The sequence below is a fragment of the Lineus longissimus genome, chromosome 3, assembly GCF_910592395.1.
Source record: "Lineus longissimus chromosome 3, tnLinLong1.2, whole genome shotgun sequence".
In the NCBI taxonomy this organism is placed as follows: Eukaryota; Metazoa; Nemertea; class Pilidiophora; order Heteronemertea; family Lineidae; genus Lineus; species Lineus longissimus.
Window position 1 is genome coordinate 27,962,331 of NC_088310.1, and position 25,282 is coordinate 27,987,612.

The following is a 25,282-nucleotide window of genomic DNA, read 5'->3' on the forward strand; positions in this document are numbered from 1 at the left end:
TTGTCATTTTTCAACGACAGGAACCCTTAAATATACAATGTACATAAATCGTATTCACACTGTCACAAGTACGGTATATTGGTAAACTGACTTATGCTTGAAAACATGACATGACACGACCCGAGGGTGAAAAGTGACAATGGGAGCAATTGTGGGCCGCTCTTTGGAAATAACTTATTTGTTATTTATGTAACGAATGACCCGTGAAAAATGATGTGTGAAAACGTGAACTCTTTATAAACCTGTCCGAATAGGGATAAAAAGTAAGGTGACATGTCGCTGAGCATCTAGGATGACTGTAAGGACAATGGAAGACAGATTTTTCAAGAGGCATTGGGGCTCATGGCAACCTTCAGTAACAAGGCAAGGTCGATGCCTCCCCACATGATATAGTCGGAAACCATGCACACTCCACAATTTTGCCAGGTCGTTGAAATTGCGTGTACACACCAGAATTCATATCACAATCAATCATCACAAATGTGTAGAAAATGACGAAAAAGACAAGCCCCAACCTGAACTAGAATTCAAGATAATGCAGACCGTTACATATTCTTGGTTTGGTCCTGCAAAATGCTATACAAAATACACTTTTATTTACCGCGATTAGAAGACTAAGATCCCTTATATCCCATATACACATTAGTATCAATAAGCACACCAAGAAGAAGAATAAATAAAACATGCAAATTCATGCATACATGTACCCCTAAACCTGGTGAAGTAGATATCCATTTCCTTAATCCAAAGTAGTCTAATGTAGTTCAAGGGACAACTCAAGGCATGCACTCTGTTGGTTTTTCATACATGTAAAACAATGGAGTACAATTAGGACCCAAATACAAGGCTTGTTACTCAGGAATCAAAGAAACAGAAAATATGCAAGCTTACCTAGCATAGGTTTTAAAACATTCTTCAGCACTGATACATACAACAGCAAATAAATTATCATAACAAAAATAACCGATTTGTCAGTTTGCATGACATGACTGACCACCTCTAAAATGACTCCTGTCATCAATACACACATTTTGGATGGCTGGATAAACATGACCCTTTATTAATAAGGACATAACAATTCTCACAACGATATCGTATTAACAGAGGTAAGAAGAGACAATGGTAATATCATTCAACCACAATATCTGTAATTATTTGAAACCAACACAAGGCTAAACACAAAATACTCCTCTCGAATATGGTAAGGTTCACCTCTCACTTACATTTTGGAAGATATTGGCAACATCTCCAGTCCTTGCCTAATGCATGTTGACTAACTAACAACACCCCTAAAAGCAAATCAAGACCTACCAATATCAGGGTTTTTTTCAAAATTAAATTTGGCTTCAGACTTCTCTGTTCACCAACACTGGCTTGAATGCCAGTATAGAGTACCTTCTAGTTCACTATCAGCCTAATACATTTACTACAGATCCACCTCTTGAGGAAAAAGCACCATTAATATGAACAGTCATTCTAAATGACAGTTTCTTAAATTCTGATTTTCAACCAAACTATATCACCAACAACACCTCTCTGGATACACCATATCACTTCAGGGTGCACTGCTCTGGAAGCCCTGGATGGTCTCTTGGATCTTAGCAGAGGGAACGAGGTACTCTCTCAATAAGGCGATGCACTGCGGCTGTCGGGTAGCTATCTCATCCACGAGGTTTGCATTGGTCGTCTTTGACAGACCAAGGTTGAGCTGCAATAGAGAAGTGGACAACTAGAAAACATGCCGTGAATCATCTTTGGGAAAACAGACTCTTTGGCTTAGGTAAACTTTATCATTTAAATGGAACTGAATGCAAATATAGATGGACGAGGCATGTATTTTAAACAATGCTGGCTGCAATGCTTACCTGTAAGACGTAAGTCACCATGGTGTATATCTTACTATCTATCAATGCTGGCTCAATGATCCAACCACTGGCAAGGAACTGCAAGTGCAAATGAACAGAATGTGAAGCTTGGTGATGTAGAATACTGGTATATTGAAAAAGATTTAAAAGTATCTCACTCTTAATCTCTCTCAATGCATCACAGCATTGATACGAATACCTGCAAGTTGTTATGTTTTTCCTTAACGGCAGTGTCATTGAACTCAACTAGGCATACATTTAAGGAGTGTGAAGTAGTTGAGTACAGTTTCACAGGTCACAAAACGTACTACGGTATATTTGCATGCCAGGATAAGGACGTTGGCTTTAAACAGCTTTTTACAGTCATGCATGCCACAAAACTGTCATGAAAACTTGCTGCTACTCTGCCTACACACCTGACCCCTTGGTACATCATTGTCATCAGGGCATCCTAACCAATCCACTGACTGCAGCGTAAGGATGGACCGTTCACCCTCTAACCTCTCTCCCTGAAGTACGCAGAACTCCCTCGACTCCTTTTTGAACAGCTGGTTGACTTCGTGGTACAAATATACTGGAATCGGAGAAAAACATCACATGTAACTCACTGGCAACAACTGGAGTATTCTGCCAGTGTGAATCCCTGAACCAAGTGCACATTCTCCAAGTCTGCCACCTGTAAACTGCCGAGAGAAAGCAAGTTTGGCCACAGGGGACTTTGACATAGCAGCCAGATCTGGGGGGGACCAGTGGCGAGCTTTAGCACAATGTTAACTTCATTAACACCTTCAGCGCCGGACCGCCCTCTTTGAGCTGGTTATCGGAGTCTCATGGACTTCATGAAAGACTACGCCATCGCCATCTTCAGGGCAAGACAGGAACTGAAAGGACCAAACTATTTTTTCGGTTCCTACCGTGCCCTGAAGATGGCGATGGCGTAGTTCAGAACTTCATGAAAGAACTACGCCATCGCCATCTTTAGGGCAAGGTAGCAACTGAAAAGACATTTTCTCGTCTTTTCAGTTCCATCCTCGTCGTGAAGATGGCGATGGCGTAGTTCTTTCATGAAGTCCACGAGACTCCGTTAACCAGCTCAAAGGGGAGGGGGATTTGGGCCACGTCGATCTACGTGGTTCGGCGCTGAAGGTGTTAACCAGAACGGTCTTCAGTGGTCTTCACCAGTAATGCCCTGATTTTGACACAAAAATGCCCTGCGCTCTTTCTACTTACATATTTTCAAGCCATTTCCAAAATCATGGATGACATCAACTTTCTGAAATATCAATGGATTGACATTAAGTCATTTAAGTTCTGACAGTACATCATGGAATCACAACTGACAATGTAAACAGACACTATTCTTACAGTCCAACCTGAATTGTTTTGCAACGATACGTCTTTCTCCTCCACTTCCTCTATGGCGTTCGATGTACTTGAGATTCAAGCTAGACAGTCGGTTTGTTTTTGGTAACTGTCCGAGAGAGTTCCGACACAGACCCCTAGAGCTTTGTGGTCAGGACGGTGTCATTTGGCCAATATTCCTCTCTAACTCACAGAGGTAATCCAACCCACCTTCAAGCCCTCATCATAGGTGAACCTGGTCCGTGGATTCCTCACGGCCGCCCAAACTGTCCTAGGTGTGGCTTTGATCAAGCCTTTGCCCAGATAGCTGAAAAGTGACAATGAAACAGTTAGTGGGCTTAAAAACACTAGCCCTTCCGGTAATGAGTTGTCTGCCTTGAACTACTCTGCCGTCTTGATCAAAGCTTCTAGCATGACCACATCTGGTCAGCTGTTTAAATCGTGACATCGGACATACCTGATCCCAATTTACACAGGACACTCACCAATGTAGCGGAAAATTTGGATCACATACTTTCTTCAGGACAACAACTTCTTTATCCATACCATAGAACCTGAAACACCAGAATGGAACAATTGAGAGTTATTTTATCTGAAACAGACGCAAACCAAGTGAGACACATGAGTGGCTTGTGACCGCTCCTCCTCCCTGGCCGAAGGTGGAGTCACCTTGATGAACCACTTTGACGGCTCCTCCCTGGACAAAGGTGGAATCACCTCGATGGACCACTTTGGCGACTCCACCCTTGGTGCCAATCAAAGTTGCAACACACATAAGCTCACAATATTCAACACAGATGAAGGGAAGTTGTCCATTTGGAATGAGGATTTCCTTTTGAAATATTATACTGTAGGTGGGTTAAAACGTGGGGAGGATAGCATACTTACACCCATCCTCCAGTACTCTTCGCCTGTTCTTCAGGAGAGTCAGTCAATTGTAAGTTACCAATCTTTATTATCTGCAATGAAATCACGATTAGACCAAATCATGAGAAAACTTTGACTGAAACATTGACACTGATCATCATAAAACAAGCACAATTGCTCAAGAATCAGTACATGTACTTGTTACCGCTTGCTACAGGTCTCAGGTAAGACAGGTGTTCTATTAAATGTTCTGTCTCAACTGACCTACAGTACAGCTGTACAGTATGAAGCGCTATAAGACCGTACATTTGATTTCTAACTTCAATTGATTCAATATTATGAGCATGGTGGCATATGAATCAGATCTGCAGACGCATGATTTGCTCAAAACCACTTACTTCTGCCATGATTTCTGCTGCACAATGATTGGACAATGTCTTGTACTGGACATCGCCCATGTTACCTGCAATATGCAAAAGATTCTCTAGAAACTCCTGTTCAAATGAATCGCTTTCAGCAATCAACTAAACAGAAGGTCATCTCTGTAAGATATGCTATAACATCTTCTACACATCCCGACAAGATGTCATCTGGAATGGCAATCTCATCTGAAAATCTCATCTGAATTTGAAAGTCAGCTGTGATATCATTTACCGGTAGTTTTGTTCGTTCATTCTGGGAATCAGCGGTAACCATATTCAAAACTTGTTCAAAACTCAGTTTAACGGGTGATTATCTGAAAATAAACAAGTGCGCTATTGGGCCACTCACCAATAGATGCTCCCTTCTCTGAGGTATGCCGCCTGGCTTTATCCTCTCCTCGCTGCAGACGTTCATTATTTGGTGACATCATATTGTCAGAAACCGTCTGTGATCTGTACAGTGGGCGCAGCCTCACTTTGCCTTCAACCTAGAATATAATGGCGAGACAATGCATGACTGAATACAGGGAACATGAGACAGTGCATGACTGAATACAGGGAACATGAGACAGTGCATGACTGCATGCAGGGAACATGAGACAGTGCATGACTGCATGCAGGGAACATGAGACAGTGCATGAATGAATACAGGGAACATGAGACAGTGCATGACTGCATGCAGGGAACATGAGACAGTGCATGAATGAATACAGGGAACATGAGACAGTGCATGACTGCATGCAGGGAACATGAGACAGAGCATGACTGAATACAGGGAACATGAGACAGAGCATGAATGAATACAGGGAACATGAGACAGAGCATGACTGAATACAGGGAACATGAGACAGAGCATGACTGAATACAGGGAACATGAGACAGTGCATGACTGCATGCAGGGAACATGAGACAGTGCATGACTGCATGCAGGGAACATGAGACAGAGCATGAATGAATACAGGGAACATGAGACAGAGCATGACTGAATACAGGGAACATGAGACAGAGCATGACTGAATACAGGGAACATGAGACAGTGCATGAATGAATACAGGGAACATGAGACAGAGCATGACTGCATGCAGGGAACATGAGACAGAGCATGACTGCATGCAGGGAACATGAGACAGTGCATGAATGAATACAGGGAACATGAGACAGAGCATGACTGAATACAGGGAACATGAGACAGAGCATGACTGCATGCAGGGAACATGAGACAGAGCATGACTGAATACAGGGAACATGAGACAGAGCATGACTGCATGCAGGGAACATGAGACAGTGCATGAATGAATACAGGGAACATGAGACAGAGCATGACTGAATACAGGGAACATGAGACAGAGCATGACTGCATGCAGGGAACATGAGACAGAGCATGACTGAATACAGGGAACATGAGACAGAGCATGACTGAATACAGGGAACATGAGACAGAGCATGACTGCATGCAGGGAACATGAGACAGTGCATGACTGCATGCAGGGAACATGAGACAGTGCATGACTTCAATCATAACTGTTGGAGCAAAGCGCACAAAGTCTCTTCATGAAATGAAAGATCCAAACTTTCAAAACTCCAAATGGATAAAACCAGCCTTACCTTTCCTTCTGGACTAGATGGCAAAGGAGTACTGGTTGTTAACCCTTCGCTATCAGGATCGATTTCATCAAATGGCGAGTCGTCAAAACCTTCCATATGATCCTTAGTTGGACCACACGCAATGAGTCCCTGGGCTTGGGCAATAATTTCTGTCTGGTCTTGCTCCTTTGAATTAGGCACCCCTGTCTTGTGCTCTTTGGGACTTGCTGTAGATGAATTGTTAGCATTTTTAATTCTTCTCTTTTCTTCTATCTGTGATTTCTTCTCTTCAATCATAGTTCGTACACGTTTGAATAGACTAAACTCATTTTTCTTCACAGGCAAAAAGGAGTCAGATTCCTTAGGCTTTTCTTTAGTATTTTCATTCGTATCTTTTGCTATGAATGTCCCACTTGACACAGGAGTTGGAAGTTTCCCCTCACTACTTTCAAGTGATTCTGGTCTTGGTAATGTGATGGTTTGCAGCGTTGAGCATGTTTCCTTCCGGTAGAACAGGAAGTGACGGAATGGAGCGAGGAATTGAGCAGGGGAGGTTTTATCACAGCCATCTGAGGTGATAATGGTCAACATACAGTGGTCCAATTCTGAAATAATGATCATGTTGATGATGATAACAATATCGTATAACAGAAGTTTTAGACAAAGAGTTTCAACAGGTCCATGACATTAGTGCCGTGCTCCTTGTACTGTACTACACCTGTTGTCTCATGACACCAATTCAATTACTCACATCACCATGAAAAAGGAACTATTCAAAATTGTCCCTGAGTACATGTACCTACTCACAAATGCAATGAAAGATGAGGAATTGAACTTAATGGGGATGAACGTTGCAAAACAGTTTAAACACCAGCAATGAAAATGGAAACTTGGCAACAGAGGACATAGTTAATAATGGGCTGCATGCTTCATCAGGCTTCCACAAGCATTCCCTTGCTTTGGGCTTTGGCAAGCATACGAAGACATGCAGATGGATAGATACGTAGGCTGCAATAGAATGACCAATCATGAGCATGCAGAAGCTACAGAAAGGATAACTTCACCTCCCCTAAACGACATGCAAACCAGCCAGCTCCCCTCCCCTTGTCATTTTAGAACACATTAGTCAGGTAGATTATGACCATCCTCTGACTCTCTGGAGAACCTTCTGCACTCACCCCTTGAGGGCTAAAAGCTGGTTACATTTGTAAAGTTTCAAAACTACAAACACCATCAAACTCTGCAATGAAGCAAATCAAAAGAAAACAGAGCATCCACACAACAGCTTTAGAGGAAATAGATGACTTTGGATATAACACCTTCACCTACTCAGGTGACCTTGAAGTGACGACTTTGACCCGAGCTTGGAGAGACAACCTTCACCTGGCCTTCACCTAGGCATGCTTAGGACTGTAAGATGAACACCGACCAAACAAACCTTCAAGAGGTTGAGCGAGGTAGAACACCCAGTTATTCGCCTTGCTTTGAGGGAACTGAAACATCCAGCAGCAACCGTTATCTTCTTTGTTCCAGTATCTGGAAGAGAAATCAAACTGATGATTTAATAAGGTCTTCTAGTTCTGGGGTGGATGTCTACCGCTGATGTCAGGATGAAATCAACTGACACATGCCAGCTAGTAACTGCCTGAAACACCTTCAATCAGCAGCACTAACCTTTTATACTCTCCATTGCATGACTGATACTATTTTTGATTCTCATATTGGTGTTTTTGCAAAGAAGGTACTCAGGGAAAGTGCTTCCAGCCATCCCAACAGCTTGTTTCCCAAGCCCACTCCTTAGACATGTGCACCACCAAATGTGATTAGATTAGTTTTTTTCGTAATTTTGATACATGGATAAACACTGACCTGTAATACACTCTATTTTTCACAGCGAAATCCTCAGGGATTGGAATGTGTAGTTTCCTTCTCCACCAGACTTTCCATTGTTTACTCTCGTCTGGTATCTTTTCCTGTACAACATCCCACTGGACGTTATTGCTATTTGGCCCCTTACTCTTTGGCACTTCTTCAGGAGCCTCTCGCAGATAGGTGACACTCCTCACACCAGGGTCCCACTCCATGATGCGACTGATATCACGCAAGAATTTGACGGCATTCTGAAGAAAATATAACTGGTTCAGTAAGACAACACATGCTTTGGGACGAAGAGGAGCAGGGAGCAGGGAGGAAGAAGATGAAGTTAGTAACAGGCCAATGACCATAAATGGTGCTCAACTGTAGTGGAGACAATAAAAGGCTCACCAGGTGAAGAATAGTATCAGTAAGCAGGTCAACATAGAAATGAAGGGAGACCAACATCTATAAAGGACGGTCTCTCGCAATGCAAGATATCTCACCTGAGCGGAGGCTTTGACTTTAGCACTGGCAGCAAAAAGGTTGTGAGAACAGCTCGACCCTGAGGAAGGCTCTTTCTTCCAGATTCTACACTCGTGTTCAAATTTGTGTAATCTCCATCCTCGCTCAAAGCATATCGGGAAAAGCTGGAGTGAAAATGGTCATGATCTATTAGTATTCTTTAAATTCATGAGTTGTGGTTTAAATGGTTGGTCATTGTGCATGTGCTAATCGAGGTGGACAACCAATGGTTAAGATATGCAGACGGCTGGGAGATAGCAATGTTGGTGTCCATTTAAGATCTGCCCTCTTTATAGGGACTCAGTAACTATCAACAGTGCCACCCCAATGTCGCAACATTCCTTACACTCCTCAAGACACTCCAGACCCGACTGGGTCAAAAGATAATCAATTCGGGATCACGCCATATCAGACAATTTAGATATTGACATGAATTCATTTGCATGAGCCCAGTCATGTCAATACGTCAAGTCCCTAAAAAATCAATGTCAAACACTTTTTCAAAACATGTCAGACAACTACCAGGCAATCCATTTTTTACAGCACTTCCATGGCACATTATATTTATTGACCTTCCAACAACTAATGTGATTGATAACAAATGAGGTGATGTTAGGCGCTACACCAGTATCCTCTTACAATTTAGAGGGTCAAATTCTGGTCAGTTGATCCAGATTATAAATGGACAAAATATGTGTAAAATCTTACTTTTACCAATTACATAATTAAGGTTCACAATGCTGGTACCAATCAATCATGATGTGGTGTGTAATACATGCAGGTGTAGGTTGGTTTTCAGGCATAATGTTACCCTACGAGTGTTGTCATGATTTTAATCTTTGGTTTTTACTGGTTGCATACTTGCATACATGGATGGCAGCAGCCAGTCCCTAGATCATACTGCATAGAGTACAAGACTCTGACATTATATGCTGATCAAACAAGACAGTGATAATAATCCAATCAATGATAATGATGACACACCTGTTGCTAATCAAGCCTGCAGGGAGTACATGCCTGGGCACAGACTGCTTCTCTGCATTAGTTTGCAAGTGAATCAATACTATTATCATACAGACAACATTAAGATGATATAGTGTTGAGTGTCATTACATGATGAGGCAGATACTTGCTGTATAACAATAACATGTACGATACACCTGCACATAATAGTCATATTAATGCCCGTCTCATCATCATCAACACAAAGCTACCAAACTATTTGAAAATGATTTGGAGGAATTGGTGTATGGAATATCTATAACAAATGACCAAAAAATCTAACCCAGACTCAAAAACACTTGAAATTTGCACTCTAACTGAAGGACAAGTAGAAACTACTCGACAACCAGGGTCAGTCCTGAATTTTAACCAACCTAAAATGTGTGATACGATGACTAAAGTCTATTCATATTGTCAGACCTGACATTTATCATTGTCCGATTCGTTTCTATTAGGCTTCACAGGCCAAGCTGATTCATGCTTTGAACTACCAAAGATTCTCACTATGAGAGGCAACTACTTCAAACCAGCACTGGCTTTAGTACTGTAAATATGAGGTGTTGAACAGAAGTGCAACCCCTGTGCACTTTAGCCATGCATTGCTTTACTCATTTGTTCACTAATGCCCAAAGACAAGCAGATCATCCTAGTTATGGTTACATAACAACCCTGTGTGATGATGAAAATAGCCCCTGCATAAACTATATTATTATCTCTCAGTATGTACATAATGTGTAGGCGCTATTTAGCCGGGTGAAGGGCGCCTGTAGAAAAGACGTATTTTACGTGGGTCTATGTGAAACAGATGCACCAAAACCACTAAATAACGTCAGCACAGTATTATTAAGAATACAGTTTTAATATGAGTTGGCCAATTTGAATTGGTATTTGTACGTCAGTATTGTGTATTGTGTCACAGTCTTTTGTTATTCAAACAACTCTTAGTTTCATTTCTTTTGTGTACTGGAAAAACAGGTAGTCCATACACTACATGTAGGTATACAGTAGTCAAAATGAGTATGCCATGTAAAATGAAAGAATACTTGGATCTGACCATACAATCAACTTAGCTCACACCCAGGTAAAAGGTGAATGAAACGGGACACAGATTGGATGATAGAATTATGCCATCAGCCTGTAAAGGAGATCCTTTGTTGATGAGGCCTGGCTTCCTGAACACGGGGGCCATTTCTTCATACCAAGTGATGTACATTTCATTTAGCTTCCACCTGAGGGTGAGCTTGTGGGTAATGTTGATTGTTATGGCCAAATCCATGTATTGTGTCAATCACCTGACTTATGAGAGTCAGACACTTACTTATTCATACATCTGGTAAACTTGAGAATAATATACCACCTGCATTCATCACAAGTTTTATTGTAAACAATGTCAATCAAAACTGTCCAAAGAAAAGTGAAAAGTCAAACCAAATGAAAACTGTTGATGATGCAGAACATACCTTTGAATCTCGCAGGAACCTTAGAATACTATCTACCGAGTCCGCCTGGAAGAAAATGATATAAAAAGTGGTAGAGAACTTTTGCTTGTAGGAGTATAGTATTATTCTTGATGATAATCAAGACATCCATCATTCATAATCACACATATCATAGCACTTTTTAGAATAGCCAATTTCCCCATTATACCTGAGAGCAAATGACAAAAGAAATAGAGAGACAAAGAAATTCTTTCAAACAAGATCCAACACCATCCACGATGAGTAGATCACTATGAGAAAGAAGAAGCAATGCATACCAGGCATTGCCATGCAGCACATCACAACATCATCGTCATCACTCTCTGTTCACTAGCAAGTCATAGTCATAGCGTCACCATCTAGCCTCTATAGGCTGCTATAGGCCTACAAGGTTCAGTACGCCTACACCAGAGACCATGTTTTGGTAGCACCATCTGATGAGGTCACATGTATCTTGTCAGCATGTGTATACATCTGTCACTGACATAGGCCTAGGCTAAGTGAAAATAAAAACACAAAAAATAATCTATTTTAGACTCACTTTCAGTTTTACAATTTTTCGATCCCTTCTTCTTCCGAATATCATACAATTCAGAATGATCACAAATACTGTAGTTAAAACAAGAGTGCCAAATATCAGATCCATATTTCATTATCATTGAAATTAAATGACTTTTTCAGCAACAAAACATGAATAAAACACAAAAATCTACAGCTGGCACTTTTGTTGCCTGCGCCCTCTATGAGACGTAACTGTTATGCAGACAACAATATAACTCTTTGTTTCTCGACAAAAAGTGTAGTTAAAAAGCTATTTTTAAAAATTTACAACCAAGTGACTAACAGAGAATCTTTACACAAATTTACATTGAATGCTGTTGTTTGTGATTCGAAATTTAATGCCATACCTTTCCTGTTCCATCATGTACTTCTGTTGTATCCAAAATGGCTGGAGTGGTGCGTGATTCGAAAAGCTCTCCCACTCAAAAGTCGAAATTTCAGACGATTTATGTAAATAAAAGAACTCCATCTTCATGGAAAGATAAATATAGAAAGGTCAAAAGACATTTATCAACACTTTATTTCTGATGAAATGTTTTTTTGAAGAAATGTTGTTTGAAATCTCCCAGCCAATGGTAATGCATACTGGCCATGTAATACACTACAGCACCTACACATAATGTGACATATACACACACTGACGTACAGGGTGTTACAAAAAAGTCAGTCAGCTTTCACTTTTTTCAGCCCTGAATGAAGGTGCCATATTTGTTTTTCATACACTCATACAGTCTGTTGGCCTCAGTTACTTCAAGTTCTTGTAGACATGCAAAGACATAGCTCCAATTTGATTTTGAGGCCTCTGGCTCTGGTCTGTATTCCCTCATATTCTTTCACTCCAGAGATGTTTTGACAACTTGAAAAAAAACAGGACAAAATTGATTGCAAAGTTCCGAAATCTTGGCAATGCTGACTCAAGTTCTGTGGAAAAGATTATGGCCGAGGAATACCTACAACTGCAGGATGAAGTGGATGGATTACCTCAGCTTGTCCTCATGGATGATGACGGCTTCAGGGTAAGTGTAAGTAGGGAGAAAAAGAAAAGTCACTTTTGTTTGCTTTAGATCACCATTTACTTATGTATGGTACATACATGTATATTCTACCTGTCTGTTTCAATTTCAGTTTTTTGATGGAGAACAGACAGAATTAGAGCAAATGCTCTCTGTATTTGATGAAATTCAACAAGAATTAAAAATAGAGGGTAAGCAAATTCTTAAAATTATGGCCCATAAACTTTGGACTATGGTTCACAGATCATCTAAGGCCTCTCATTTAAACCCTCAAGGAGCAAGCATGGTGTTTATCTAATGTAATTGTGCTTTCATTCCAGAAAACCAGATAGTTGAAGAGTATGAGAAACTACTTGATCATGAGGAGAGAGATCTCTGCTCTCGCGTGGAACAGCTTCATACGGATGAAGTTATATGTCCTTTATGTAAAAAGTAAGAACTAAGTTGATTTGTCCACCTAATACTGCAAATTACCATCGGTTATTCCTGGTTGAGAATGTGTGCGAGAGGAGGAGCATACACCTGAACCTGGTATGCAATGATGGAACTTTACCTGAGCTCATCGAATCATGAGATGTCTGGTGGCAAAGGAGAAAGAAATTATCTATATTATGAGAAGACTCGCACATAGAGGTGTGGACTTGGGTTTCATGTGATTTTTAAGAGAACCTTTTCCACCAATAAAACTCGTTCATGCAGGGGGAGTTTAAGTGATATTTTTGAGTTAGCCTGCACTGAGTAAGCGTAGTACACTAATTTAGTGCCAGACCTGCCGCCTGCCCTAGTCTCATGAATCCTGTATCAGTGGCAAGACCACAAGTGGCTGTATTTTCTCTTCATGTTGCTAAATTTTTTCCTCAGGCATCCTTTGATGGAAAACAAGACTGTGATATTCTGCAAATGTGATTTCAGGATCAATGTTGAGGTCAGTTTATTTTCTGGTATCATGTCTACGCTCCTCACTGGGCAGTGGTGTCGAATTCTCTAAAGATGACACACTTATGATCTCAACATAGTGGATTCACTACCCACCACTGAGACAACGATTCTGACCATGGGCAGGTCACAACCCTTATCTCATCCTTAGATAATACTACAAAGAAAGCAGGTTTCTGTGGTACAATTCTTAGATTTAGAATGAGATACAGTAGAACCTCTCTATTAAGGACACCCTCGGGACTGACAAGTGCTGTCCTTAATAGAGGGGTATCCTGATTAGAGAGGTCAAATTGAATGGAAACAACCAATTTGGGACCAAAACTAGTGTCCTTAATAGAGAGGTTGTCCTTAGTAGAGATGTGTCCGCTAAGGGAGGTTCTACTATAGGCGAAGATTCAGTGTACCCAGTGCCAGGGCAATGGCAGTAACCCAAGCCTGTGCCCGACAGTAGTTTGCCACACAGGAGGGAGAGGAACAAGTTGATCACAAAAGTATTCAATACTTTTAAAACTTCTTCAGGCTGATGCACTGACAATACGCGATATAAAGACAAGCCTTGATGAGGGTCAGAGTATGCATGAAGCCAACTGTGCTGCTGAACCTGAATTCTCCCAAGTTACTGAATTGGCTGGTATAGACAATATTGTCATGACATGTCAGGTAGGTTGCACCCAAGTTCTTCTTCTTTTCAGTCAATCATACTCGGCATTTTAACTCTGCCTCTTTAGAGTAGGATCTGTAAGTTGATGCTGCTGTGCCAGATGTCATTTCTGATGGCTGCATCTATGCCGTGAAGACTTTTCTTATGCGGCTCGTTTCATTCAAGATGGTGAACTTCTACACAGACATTTTCTTGATTGCAATTCAGAGAGACCAATGGCATTGTGGTTCAAGTGTTTGGTTCAGTCATTATCAGGAGGTCATGGGTCCAACCCTCCTGCTTGTCCCTTCTTTGAAGAGGAGGAATAAACTCTCTAAGTTAATGTGTTCTCTCCAATGTTGTTTCAGGCCTGTGATTTCATGCACATTGTAATCTGAAGTATAACAGGAGAAGGACCATGAGACATGGTAGGACAATAGGTCTCCACATAGTCGTTCATTCACTGGGACTTTGGCTGACAATACCAAATCCGTTGGGTTCAATTGAAAGGGAGACGTGAAAGTGATGGACTTGGGGAAAACATGAACTGTTCAAATGCTAGTCACAGAGACATTTGCTTCAGTCTGCAAGGACAACTATATGAACACTGAAGGATCATTGTCTTAAAATAACTGTCCTCATTAAAGAGACAGTTTATATTCGTGTTTTTGGGTTTTAAGTTAATAAGTCACCTGAGATAAGCCCTCTTTGCCCCTTCTGTGATCTTGAAGATCATTGCACTATTTATTACGGGCAAAAAGCCTTTTACATTACACGAGTTCATTTTGATGTTGCTTGTCAAGATCATGAAGTTACTTTTGATGAAAAGTGTGACCGACTTGTATTTCAATTGTTTGAAATACATGGGTTCACAGGGTTCAGGAAAACTTCCCAGGTGACAGGGATCACTATTTCCTCTTGTCAGATTTATCCCTTATCAATGAAATCCAGGCATTTTTCATCAACCATGGCTCTTTTTCAAAATCTGGAATGGTTATGTAGGAAGGGTTTAGATGGAGGAATTTCGTCTTTTCCTCACAAGGACTGTGCATCACTTTAAAAGATTATATACTTTATTGTTTCGTTCTTTTTTGTACATTTTGTAAATAAACATAACTAAAGCTGAGGACTTGTGTCTTGAAAAAACTGTGTTGTTTTTCTGGCCTACAGGGTGTTAATCTCCGACTCTCAATACAAACAAGTAATGTGTTCTTGATCAAAAGGAATACATGTAATATAGGATGTACCGGTGCGGCATATAACTGGCTAATCTTTTAATAGACCACTCAAATGAATTTGATGGATAATTGTGAAAAAACTTTTGAACAGCTGTTTCTTTCTAATTAGTGATGACTTTTGATTGGCGCGAGACAACTTCAAAGTTACTCTCATAGATGGTTGGTCGAACATTCCATTCATTCTTCTGCTTGTATATACCAAGACATGTGTACACATCTGGTTTGTAGAGCAGAGTGGTATAGATACCACTGTCACGGATTCTCTGTTCCAACGCCATCACCTCGTCTTCATTGGTGAAATCGTCATTATACATACAACACACATGTGATCCAGACCCTGATGGATCAAATGGGCTAATTTTGGCACAGTAACAAAGGTCTCCACTCACAACAGCTTTGGCTACTTTAGCCCAGACTGAGCCTACTTTATCTCCTGTCTTCACGAAGAAGAGCCATTTACCACTGGTTTTTCCATAAGTCTTTGCCAGACAAGTGATGGAGGTTTTGTCGATCGTTTCTCCAGATGCCTGGAGACGTTCCCATGCTGCCAGCAGACCCTCACTATCTGATATCACTTTGGTTTTATTCCAGTCTTTTGCAAACACGCTGATCCAATCAATGCCATCAGAAGTAAAAGATAAACGAAAAGGTGACACTGAATGAGTATCTGGATTTTTTTTACTGCCTCGGCTTATGACTCTCTTTAAACCATTCATGTACCCATCTGACAGTTTTTACAAACGCCAGGTCAAAAACAGGCCACTTCTCTTACTGCCATAATAACTGAATAAAGAACTTACAAACCTTGATAGAACAGATGGACGACTCCCCTGCTACCAGTCATCGATAGGTTCTTTCGTGAATCTCGGGCTGTAGACAACCTTCGGATTAGCATTGTAGGCCATGAATTCCGCAGCTTCAGCTGAGACTCTCATCTTTGGTAGATGAGACATGGAGGAGGCAGGATGTTCCATGATGTCTGTTGTATGTTTGTGTACTGAAATTAAGAGAACTTCATCAGCTAAACATATAGTTGTGTATGAAGTGCAAAAAGAACAAACATAAACATATTCAACAAGGCATCAGACAAACATCATATACACGAGGACCAGCGGTGCCAATAAACCTACTGCAAATATTCATATCTGATTAACAGACATATGACATGGATCAGCTATACCTCTTCCTTGCATCCATATATCCCTCCAGGCATGGAAAGCCTTCGAAACTAATAAATCAAGAGGAGAACCTTACGATATTAACCATTCTGGTTATAGCAACCATGCCAACCACAGCAAACTACACTGTATCACATAACCTGTATCCAGGTATTGTGGTTATCTTTAGTTGTCATGATAAATCAGCTTCTACATGTACCTGTCTACCTCAGGACGCAGCTGATCTCTGCTTCTGAGTAGTGCCTTCCTCGTCAAGGACTGTCTGGGTCAGAACAGATAACACTTCACTCCTCCAAGAAAATTCTTAATTCTGATGAAGCCCTACCAGTGGAGAATGTAGAGATAAGGAATAATTGTGGACACCGATAAAGGCTGGGCTAACTAGTAGCAGTCCACAGTGCAAGTCATAACACATCAAAGTGTGAATGTGTGCTCATCATCTCTGACAATGACTACAGGAAGTTTCACAGATGACCTCTTTATTTATCTGCTCGACATATTTCCACATATTCAGGTCCGAGACGAAATATGGTGGCTCCAGCTGTTGGCATACTTGAGGACACAAGGAAATACCAGAACATATGTTCGGTGGAAATGGACACCTTTAATTTTGTTAGACTTGGATGTAGTCTAGCAAATAATAGTACAAAACGAAGTTTTATATATGGTGTCATAAATACACCCAGTCTGTATACCGTGGGGACTGGCTATGTAGAAGTCATTGTTATTTTTCTTCAAAGTCCTGTCCCGATCTAATGGGAGTTCTCCAGTAACTATAGAATGCACAAGGACAATGTCTCATCCAAAGGATGGAGCCAGAAAGGGTCGTCGAGGAATTGCCTGATGTGTGTGTATGGGTGTTGGTCTCAAAAACCTAAAACCATTTCAGAGACAGAAATAAGCAGACGGAGGGAAATTCTCACTTATCGCCAACAGCATTTAACAAGTCAGTGTGTCATATAAAATAAGCGTTTATTGTTGAATCTTGTTTTTACATTTTGTATAATAAGAAAACTAAAACTGATAAACTTGCCTGTAACAACCAACTTATTTCTGAACCACCAGGATGAAATCTTTGATAACAAATCAAAACAAAATTTTACTTACTGCGGTGTCAGGAATACCCAGCCTGCATAGCATAACGGCCTAGCCAATTCATATGCAGAGCTGTTAACAAATCTGGACTAGGAACAGAAGACCGGATAACATATATAAACTGCATATCAAATCAGCTGGTCAACAGAAAAACCTTAACTCTGTTTTCAAATTCTGCTCATAAACAAGTCCTGGTTTATAACAATGAATTGACAAATGTAAAAATGGATTAGTTGCAATAATGAACACAAGCTACTCTACAGCAAGAGGGGCATGGCACAAAACATCAGGACATCTAAAAGTAAACAGACTCCATTTCATGGACAAAGCTTCAAAAAACTAAAAGTAACATTCCTTAATTAACAATGCATTATTTTCAATTTGATGACTAACTGCCTTTCAGTGTTCTACAATTCAAATATGACACTAAGTTTCTTTTGCTGTGTCAATGAAGAATGACTGCAAAAAGGGTAAGACCCCCTTTGGTATAATCCCTAGCCAACTCTCTGGCAATTTGATGGAAGCTTCACTGGCCTGCTGGTCAATACAGCAATAGTGAGTGGACAGAGATGGTACGCTGGCCAGTAGACAACTCCTTCTACAAGGTGACTTTTGACTGGCGAGTGACAACGTCAAAGACGCTCAAATAGATGGTTGGACGAACTTCCCATTTATTATTCCGGTATATACCAAGATATGTGTACACATCTGGTTTGTAGAGCAGAGTGGTATAGATTCCACTGGCACGGATTCTTTTGTCTAAGGCCATCACCTCGTCTTCATTGGTGAAATCGTCATTATACATACAACACACATGTGATCCAGACCCTGATGGATCAAATGGGCTAATTTTGGCATAGTAACAAAGGTCTCCACTCACAACAGCTTTGGCTACTTTAGCCCAGACTGAGTCTACTTTATCCCCAGTGCCAACATAAAAGAGCCATTTCCCAGCTGTTGCCTGAAAAGTCTTTGCAAGTTGAGTGATGGTGAATTGGTTGATGGGTTCTCTGGATTTCTGATAACTTTCCCACGCTTCTTCCAAAGCAGTCACGTCCGGATCCGGTGTCTCTTCTGTTGTCATCTGACTTGGTGCAAACACGTCGATCCAACCAATACCGTCAGATCTGCAAGATAGACAGATAGGTAGATGAACAGATAGAAAGAAGGAAGAAAGAAAGAAGGACAATGACTGAACAAAATGTGTTGTGGAATTTCCCATACAAACCTTGATAAGATGGATGGGCGATTCTCCTGCAACCAATCTTCTATTGGCTCATTCATGACATCAGGGCAGTAAGAAACCGATTGATCCATATCAGTGGCCAAGGCTTCAGCTGCCCAATACTCAGAATCTCGGCTGACATGGGACTCAGAAGACTGGGCTTGTTCCTGAGGTCCTGAATGTGGTACATAATGACACATGTGTTTTGGAACCTCTCCACTCGCGTCCATTGATTGTTTTCTGAAAGAAAAAAGGACAATGTTTTCCAAGTATGAAATAAATCAACAGGATTTATTGCAAAAATCCGACTACAGGATATATCATATTCTCCCCTTCAGGCTGAAAAGAGAAATGGGACTCTTACCACCGTGATCAGTGACCATTCAGTCATGGTGATCGTCATCCAATCTGCTGTGCTGGCCAGTAGGTCACAGTCGACAGAAACAACAGGCCCAGGGGACAGCGTGTTGCTTTCCTTTTTTTAGCCGGCCAAGCCTACTCTCTAGACTCTGGGTAGGCCTACTCGGACTTTATTATCATCATCATCATCATCATGTCAGCATCATTCACATCGCTTCTGCGATTTTGCCATTGCGGAACATTTTTTGGTGCGCATATTAATATCACACTGAAGAAGACTGACAGATATCAAACAAAATGAGGTGTCATGACTCATGTTGTTCCTGTGCACAGTCACAGTGTATGGTGTAGGACCTGGCTAGACCTTAGTACCGTACCTAAATATTTACTCTTTAGAAAGCAGCATTTCACAGAGTATTCATTGAGAAGCAATCAAACAATCAATGTTGAGTATGTACCATATGGTCAAATGAAACTACCCAAGTGATTTTTATGAAATATCAGTCTATGGTAAGGTAAAAATGGGCGTTTTGTATTCGCAAAATATGATAGGTTTTTTGTTGATATTCGCACATATTCACTTCCGGTTTCTGTTTCCATCTTTTCACGTTCACAGGCAACAAATCTCACTCCTTTTCACTATTTTAAAAATTTGTTAATATATTTTAATACCTTTGAAACTATTTGATAGACATAATCAAATGAGCATCGAATTCAATAATTTTATTTTAAAAAATTTCCAGTGTTAACCACCAGAGCATAAAACAATTTGGCTAAAATTGCATTGCCTGTGACAATGCACATGTTGTTCCACCTTGCGGTAGCATTTTACACTAAAGTTTCTGAGAATTTTGACAGGATGATCACTATTTTCCCCATCTAAATTACACTTTTCTCTTATACCAGAATGGCGCAAATACGCCAGACAATAGAGCTGCTGTGCAAAGTGTTGTCTGATAGTGGAACATCACTCTTAAAGGCTGAAACATTTCGATTAGCAAAGTTTAGCCACGATGATGCTGTAAGATTTTTGCAAAAATAAAAATGATCAACTGCACTGGTGTCCGTCACTTCACACTTGCACTAACCAGGTTAGTCATGGTGTGGTTAGTGTAAGCTTGGAGTGTTAATGTCACTAGTGTGGTGTAAAGTTTCCTTATCATATCAAACTGACACTGGTGCATGCATGTACATGGTATTTGGTGATGCATAACAATACATCAAGATAAGATGTCACTTTCAGCTCTTCACTTTACTAACAGGGACTACGTCACTATTGTTAATGTGCCCATTGGGCATGTAATTTAGGTCTCTCTATACCCATGCCTATCACCTTCTACATCTATTAGTCAGTAGTTGAAACGTCTTCTAATGTCATGATGAATAGCATCAACGGTCAGTGGTGACCAACTGAGCTCGGATGCTCCCGGCCCTGACACTAGACGTGGGCATAATGAAATAGGCCTATGAGTGTGATGTCTTGTCATACATGGCTGAGATGTCAGCACAGGCGAAAAACAAGTTGTTTACCTACATGCGATGTTGATGATGACATACATGATTCAAGTTTTGAGAGTTATTCTTGAATCATGCAAGATTGTATTCATAATGATAATATCACAGTCTGTATGTCTGTCTCTGTCAAGGCAAATCTTTCTTTTCTTATTTCTTTGTTTGTTTTCTCCAGGTTGTACCTTTCTGGAGTGTTCTCTTTGAGGTGCTCTATTTTTGCAAGTATGGAGCCCTGGATGATGTCCCCAGAAAAGCTCTCGCGGAACTCTCAAAGAGTAAGTAATGGGTAAACTTTCGGTCTGTAATATCTAACAGGCGCTTATTCACTTCTAAGCCAAGAGAGTTACAAGTGTTGTGTATAATTTGTGTTTTTCTGAGATTGAAGGAATGTGAAAAAAATTGAGATTAAACAAAAATGAATCTTCCTTGTTGTCAAACAACAAGTACATGCTACATTTGATTCTGCTCTTTTCAGCTGAGATTGTGGTTTATGTAAAACGAGAAATGCAACGATATGGATTTGTTTCCAAGGATTTTGCGACACTACAGAATGACATGAGTAGTGGAAGCCGGGAGCTGTTACTGGCGCTAGGGTGGCTCATGTGCAAGGAGAACGTCATTGACAAATTCATGAAGAACCGTGGTCTTGAGATTGGTGAAGATACGTTTCTTTTGCACCAGGTAAATAAATCACTGATTGTGTTGTGTTCTGCCATCAGTTGGTGTGATGGCAAAAAATGACTTCCTTTTGTGGTCTCACTACATGAAGAATGCCTTGATTTTTCGTTCCTTCAATTCAATGAAAATCAAACAATTTTTTCCTACATCAATAAATCCTCTCTCAAGACTTTAATCAACACTATTCAAACCATCAATATCATTGCATGGTGTTTCAGTCTGAGTTTGTGCAAGGACAAGGGGATGGAGACAAACCCTCAAACACGATGCAGCCCCCTAAAGGCTGTGACCCTCCAGGGAAGATCAAGTATCTCCTGTGGCTGAATGGCAAACTCAGGATGAAGATGAGGGAGCTGCTGGCACTGCAAGTTGAAAAGAACAAACTCTTCCATAAGGTACCGGGTATTCATAACTTCAATTGTTATTGTAAGATCTTGTTTAGTGTCTGTAATAAGAGAAGTGTGTAAAATGAATTCACAGCTTTCAAAACTGTTGGCCTAAGTTCCAACTATTGCCCTGAGATCAGCGTTGTATGCTAGTAGTTCATCTCATGATGGCAGAGATTGAAAGGGACTAATTGAATCACTCGTGTAACATGACATTTCCATGTCGGCTGTCCCACAAAAGGACCAACATACTACTCATACCACAGACAATTAAAGGCTTTTAAATCTCTTATAGAAATATTGCTAAACATGCAAATAGCTGCTCTGTTTTCTTTCTCGCTGATAGTGATAGTTCATTTCTATGCAGGTGCATGAGGCTACTGAAGGAATCTCATCAACACCGGACAGGGACCATCTCTCCATGCTTGAAGTGTACCTGCTGCGCCATCCAGAAGCTCTCAAGAAGGTAACTGTTTAAATACTTCCATGTCTATAGAAAAAAACATTCCCTCTTTAGTGGTTCTGCAATATTCACGTTTGTCTTAGTTTGTTTCATTTCACCTGCACCTTTCAAGGCTTCAGCAGCCGCAGATCTTGTTCCATGCAGTAGCTAACAATTCCATTCAAAGATACAAGAGTTATACGTTACTGGTTGGCCTCTAGTTTTAACCACTAAGAAGGATCTGTACTGTAAGTCCTTTAAAGGACTGTGCATTAAATGGTAAGGCTTCCAACTACATTAATCATGTTTTTATTCAGATGATGGGACTGCTGGAAGACGATAATGATCGGTTGAGCAGGCTGCTGCAATGGAAGGAGCAAGAAGATGTCTTTTGGCAGTGGATGGCAAGGCTATACTACTTACTAGCTTATTATGTTATGCAGATATGTACCATCAAAATAACCAATTGCGGAATCTGAATAGAGAGAATGTCCAGCTTAACGGAGGTGTCTAAGAAGTGGGATCTATGATGGTGATTCCTTTTTGCAAATTCAGACTAAGTCTGACAGTTGCAGACTTGATAGTTTGTTGTCATATTGATATCAGTGTCTTTAATTATCTCTCTAGTCATTGAGGGAATATATATGGTCAAAATGTAATGATAAAGATGGTTATTTCTTTCTGCTTAAGGAAAGTGTGCTTGACTCCAAGCTGAATGACCACGCCCTTCCACAGGATGAAGAAGTAAGCTCAGGCATCGAGAGTGATGGTGACCTGCCACCTTACAGTATCCCCATTGAAAGTGTTCATTCATTAGCAACAGAGCATAACAGGCTGCAGGGTGTCATACTCAAGTATGAAGGAATCGTTGAAAATCTGGAGACGCTTGTTGAATTGAAGGTGAGCTTGAAAACAAATCGAGCTTGATTTAGCACAATCTCAAGAGTTTCAATTCTATTTCTATCTGCGATCTTGGTGAGAAGGCTAGGTCTAAATTTCATATAATATTTTAGCTAATTGCAATGGGATCAACATACCTATCGAGTTTTGTACTGAAGAATAAAGATGCATCCTGCACTTATTTGGTATTAGCAGGTATATCTTTTGGAGTGGTGCTATCATTTCTAATTCATTGACATCATTGCTAAAACACATTCGTCTATTTCAGAGCTCTGAAATCACACCACAGGAGCTGGATAGCCTCATCGAATCGATTGACCTTGAGATCTCGATTCAGAAGTCGAACATCTCCAAAATGAATCTCAATCATCATATGCAACAAAACCAAGCACCCGTTATGTCGTACGTGAAAAAATCTCAGAACAAACCCACCGCCAATTTAGGGTATGCTTCCCAGTCATTTCAGAACAATAACACCCAAGGAAATCGCTTGTCACAACCCTCAAAAGCATTGTCACCAGGCCGGCCCAATTTGGCTGAAAATTTGCGTGATATTGGAGAAGAGGTGTATGGATTACAGGAAATGATAGACAAACTGCAATTCGAAATCGACAATAAGCAGACCGAGTTCCGATCTGATATGCAGCACATCAGCGAGAGGTTTAACGATGTCATATGCATTCCACCAATGGGAAAGAAAAACATTTAGACATGTGTGATCTGAGATTAGAAACAAGCTGCCATTTGTTATGAAGTGAACGTTTGATAAGGGATTTTAAGCATCTGATGTGTTCAGTTAAGGCTTTTAGGTTAGGTCAGCAAATGATCTTTCTTGGGAGTTATTGGTTAATGAATGGATATCTGACCCACAAGCCACACTTTACCATGGTTTGGATACAGTGATAGCGTTAGAGCATAGGAACAAAGGAGTTGGCACTTGTTTGAGTTGTGTACTTTGCCCTTGAGTCACTGGTCAAGGTTATTATTGAAATCATTTCTTTGGGAACTTTATTTAGTATTGAGTCATAAACTGTAAATACAAGTTTGCTTGCATTGGCCTAATGAAGCAGTGTGTCACAGTTATTTGTACATGTACATTGTATATCTCCTTGTGTTGACCATTTTGTAATGGTAACGTTATAATCATTACTGTATTGAGCCTGCATACCAAAATCGTGGGAAACATCATTAATGTTCATTACTAAATTGTAGCAATTATGCACAATGAGTCACCTGCAAATGCTTGTAATGGTATCTGTTAGTCGAATACTCCTGACAGGCTATGTGTTCTTGACAAGTTTGTATCCAAGAACTACCAGTTTGGCTTTATGTCAACCATGTAGGTAGAAGTTAAACAAATGCAACAAGCTCCTATTTCCTGCTTTTTGATTTGTTCGTTGATGTGAATAGAGTTGTTCTTTATTAAATATCTCATATTTCCTCACAATTTCTCTGGTGTTCATTTTGTGCATGAGTTTGTTTAGTGGATGTATATGTCAGTATATATTCATATCAGCTAGGAGATGGGGACAGGCTGCTGCTAGAACAGGTCAAGGACCTTGCACAGGATTAGCTGGAGGGTACCCTTGGTCACCTGGTGTACAGCTGACTGATTATGATGATTCATATCTGTTTCATGGTGTGGTGAAGTTCTGGTGAAGACCAAATTATTGAGGAAACCACTTTGGAACAGCCCCATGTCCCAATCCATGGTTATACAGATTGTATGAAACGATTCATTCAATATGTTCCAGATTATATTGGTACAGTTGTCAGTCAGACTCGATATGAACCAATGCAGGACTCCATCTCGGGCATTTGTCCATCAAGGAGAATTGAGACGCTCCGCAATGAAGTCTGAAGTCCTTGGAGAGTTTGTCGGGACAAGTTGGTTTCAATTTGTTCACCAGCACTGAAGTTGCAGACTCGAACAAGGAGACCTAACCCCCAACTGCCTGATAAGGTCAACCAAGACATGTCTGTCGAAATTATAACAAAGCCCATTCACCGGTGGACTGTAATATCTGATCACCAACTTGTCCCTCGCAGTTCTCAGTCGGTCTCTGAAATCTCATCAATACAGGACGCTGTCTCCTCCACATGCAAGTACTTGACAGTGTTCATGGTTGGGACATCATTCACAACCACAGAGTGAC

At 40.6% G+C, this 25,282-nt stretch overlaps 5 protein-coding genes across 8 annotated transcripts; 2 read left to right on the plus strand and 3 right to left on the minus strand.

Moving 5' to 3' along the window:
• Nucleotides 1-75: 75 nt before the first annotated feature.
• On the minus strand, nucleotides 76-11,900 carry LOC135484530 (uncharacterized). 3 transcript variants are annotated; one of them, XM_064766105.1, is made up of 16 exons: nucleotides 11,868-11,900; nucleotides 11,501-11,568; nucleotides 10,942-10,986; nucleotides 8,461-8,604; nucleotides 7,970-8,220; nucleotides 7,530-7,636; nucleotides 6,122-6,705; nucleotides 4,866-5,004; nucleotides 4,493-4,557; nucleotides 4,116-4,186; nucleotides 3,713-3,781; nucleotides 3,438-3,534; nucleotides 3,096-3,138; nucleotides 2,282-2,439; nucleotides 1,866-1,943; nucleotides 76-1,708 (listed from the first exon to the last, which is right to left on the minus strand). In XM_064766105.1, the coding sequence occupies exons 2-16, from the start codon at nucleotides 11,543-11,545 to the stop codon at nucleotides 1,556-1,558; spliced, it is 2,049 nt and encodes a 682-aa protein (XP_064622175.1). In that variant the 5' UTR covers nucleotides 11,546-11,568; nucleotides 11,868-11,900; the 3' UTR covers nucleotides 76-1,555. The 3 variants fall into 3 exon arrangements, with proteins under 3 accessions (XP_064622175.1, XP_064622174.1, XP_064622173.1); XM_064766104.1 differs by lacking the exon at nucleotides 11,868-11,900 and having other exon boundaries at nucleotides 7,539-7,636; nucleotides 11,501-11,686; XM_064766103.1 differs by lacking the exon at nucleotides 11,868-11,900 and having other exon boundaries at nucleotides 11,501-11,686.
• Nucleotides 11,901-11,913: 13 nt separating this feature from the next.
• LOC135484531 (RPA-interacting protein B-like) lies at nucleotides 11,914-15,236 on the plus strand. The gene is made up of 7 exons (XM_064766106.1): nucleotides 11,914-12,015; nucleotides 12,363-12,536; nucleotides 12,646-12,724; nucleotides 12,854-12,965; nucleotides 13,395-13,458; nucleotides 13,992-14,132; nucleotides 14,481-15,236. The coding sequence occupies exons 2-7, from the start codon at nucleotides 12,456-12,458 to the stop codon at nucleotides 14,508-14,510; spliced, it is 507 nt and encodes a 168-aa protein (XP_064622176.1). The 5' UTR covers nucleotides 11,914-12,015; nucleotides 12,363-12,455; the 3' UTR covers nucleotides 14,511-15,236.
• Nucleotides 15,237-15,451: 215 nt separating this feature from the next.
• On the minus strand, nucleotides 15,452-16,066 carry LOC135484888 (UPF0696 protein C11orf68 homolog). Its single transcript, XM_064766585.1, has one exon. The coding sequence runs from the start codon at nucleotides 16,064-16,066 to the stop codon at nucleotides 15,452-15,454; it is 615 nt and encodes a 204-aa protein (XP_064622655.1).
• A 1,417-nt stretch (nucleotides 16,067-17,483) lies between these two features.
• Nucleotides 17,484-19,798, minus strand: LOC135485282 (UPF0696 protein C11orf68 homolog). 2 transcript variants are annotated; one of them, XM_064767136.1, is made up of 3 exons: nucleotides 19,586-19,798; nucleotides 18,852-19,088; nucleotides 17,484-18,750 (listed from the first exon to the last, which is right to left on the minus strand). In XM_064767136.1, exons 2-3 carry the CDS (start codon nucleotides 19,076-19,078, stop codon nucleotides 18,222-18,224), a joined length of 756 nt encoding a protein of 251 aa, XP_064623206.1. In that variant the 5' UTR covers nucleotides 19,079-19,088; nucleotides 19,586-19,798; the 3' UTR covers nucleotides 17,484-18,221. The 2 variants fall into 2 exon arrangements, with proteins under 2 accessions (XP_064623206.1, XP_064623207.1); XM_064767137.1 differs by lacking the exon at nucleotides 19,586-19,798 and adding an exon at nucleotides 19,213-19,568.
• Nucleotides 19,799-20,052: 254 nt separating this feature from the next.
• On the plus strand, nucleotides 20,053-24,567 carry LOC135485283 (tubulin epsilon and delta complex protein 1-like). Its single transcript, XM_064767139.1, has 8 exons — nucleotides 20,053-20,229; nucleotides 20,896-20,995; nucleotides 21,196-21,401; nucleotides 21,617-21,793; nucleotides 22,152-22,250; nucleotides 22,544-22,630; nucleotides 22,917-23,126; nucleotides 23,395-24,567. The coding sequence occupies exons 1-8, from the start codon at nucleotides 20,116-20,118 to the stop codon at nucleotides 23,833-23,835; spliced, it is 1,434 nt and encodes a 477-aa protein (XP_064623209.1). The 5' UTR covers nucleotides 20,053-20,115; the 3' UTR covers nucleotides 23,836-24,567.
• Nucleotides 24,568-25,282: the final 715 nt, after the last annotated feature.

Excerpts from the sequence above, each read along its gene's own strand:
- LOC135485283 (XM_064767139.1), top strand. The coding sequence starts at position 20,116 with ATGGCGCAAATACGCCAGACAATAGAGCTGCTGTGCAAAGTGTTGTCT. Across the intron at positions 22,251-22,543 it reads ATCCAGAAGCTCTCAAGAAG|ATGATGGGACTGCTGGAAGA; the intron begins GTAACTGTTTAA and ends GTTTTTATTCAG. Across the intron at positions 23,127-23,394 it reads AGACGCTTGTTGAATTGAAG|AGCTCTGAAATCACACCACA; the intron begins GTGAGCTTGAAA and ends CGTCTATTTCAG.
- LOC135484531 (XM_064766106.1), top strand. The coding sequence starts at position 12,456 with ATGGCCGAGGAATACCTACAACTGCAGGATGAAGTGGATGGATTACCT. Across the intron at positions 12,966-13,394 it reads ATATGTCCTTTATGTAAAAA|GCATCCTTTGATGGAAAACA; the intron begins GTAAGAACTAAG and ends TTTTTTCCTCAG. Across the intron at positions 13,459-13,991 it reads ATTTCAGGATCAATGTTGAG|GCTGATGCACTGACAATACG; the intron begins GTCAGTTTATTT and ends AAACTTCTTCAG.
- LOC135484888 (XM_064766585.1), bottom strand. The coding sequence starts at position 16,066 with ATGAATGGTTTAAAGAGAGTCATAAGCCGAGGCAGTAAAAAAAATCCA.
- LOC135484530 (XM_064766103.1), bottom strand. The coding sequence starts at position 11,605 with ATGGATCTGATATTTGGCACTCTTGTTTTAACTACAGTATTTGTGATC. Across the intron at positions 6,706-7,529 it reads ACCTCTTGAAGGTTTGTTTG|AATTGGACCACTGTATGTTG; the intron begins GTCGGTGTTCAT and ends TCATTATTTCAG. Across the intron at positions 3,535-3,712 it reads CCAAATTTTCCGCTACATTG|CTATCTGGGCAAAGGCTTGA; the intron begins GTGAGTGTCCTG and ends GTCACTTTTCAG.
- LOC135485282 (XM_064767136.1), bottom strand. The coding sequence starts at position 19,078 with ATGGACGCGAGTGGAGAGGTTCCAAAACACATGTGTCATTATGTACCA. Across the intron at positions 18,751-18,851 it reads CGCCCATCCATCTTATCAAG|ATCTGACGGTATTGGTTGGA; the intron begins GTTTGTATGGGA and ends TCTATCTTGCAG.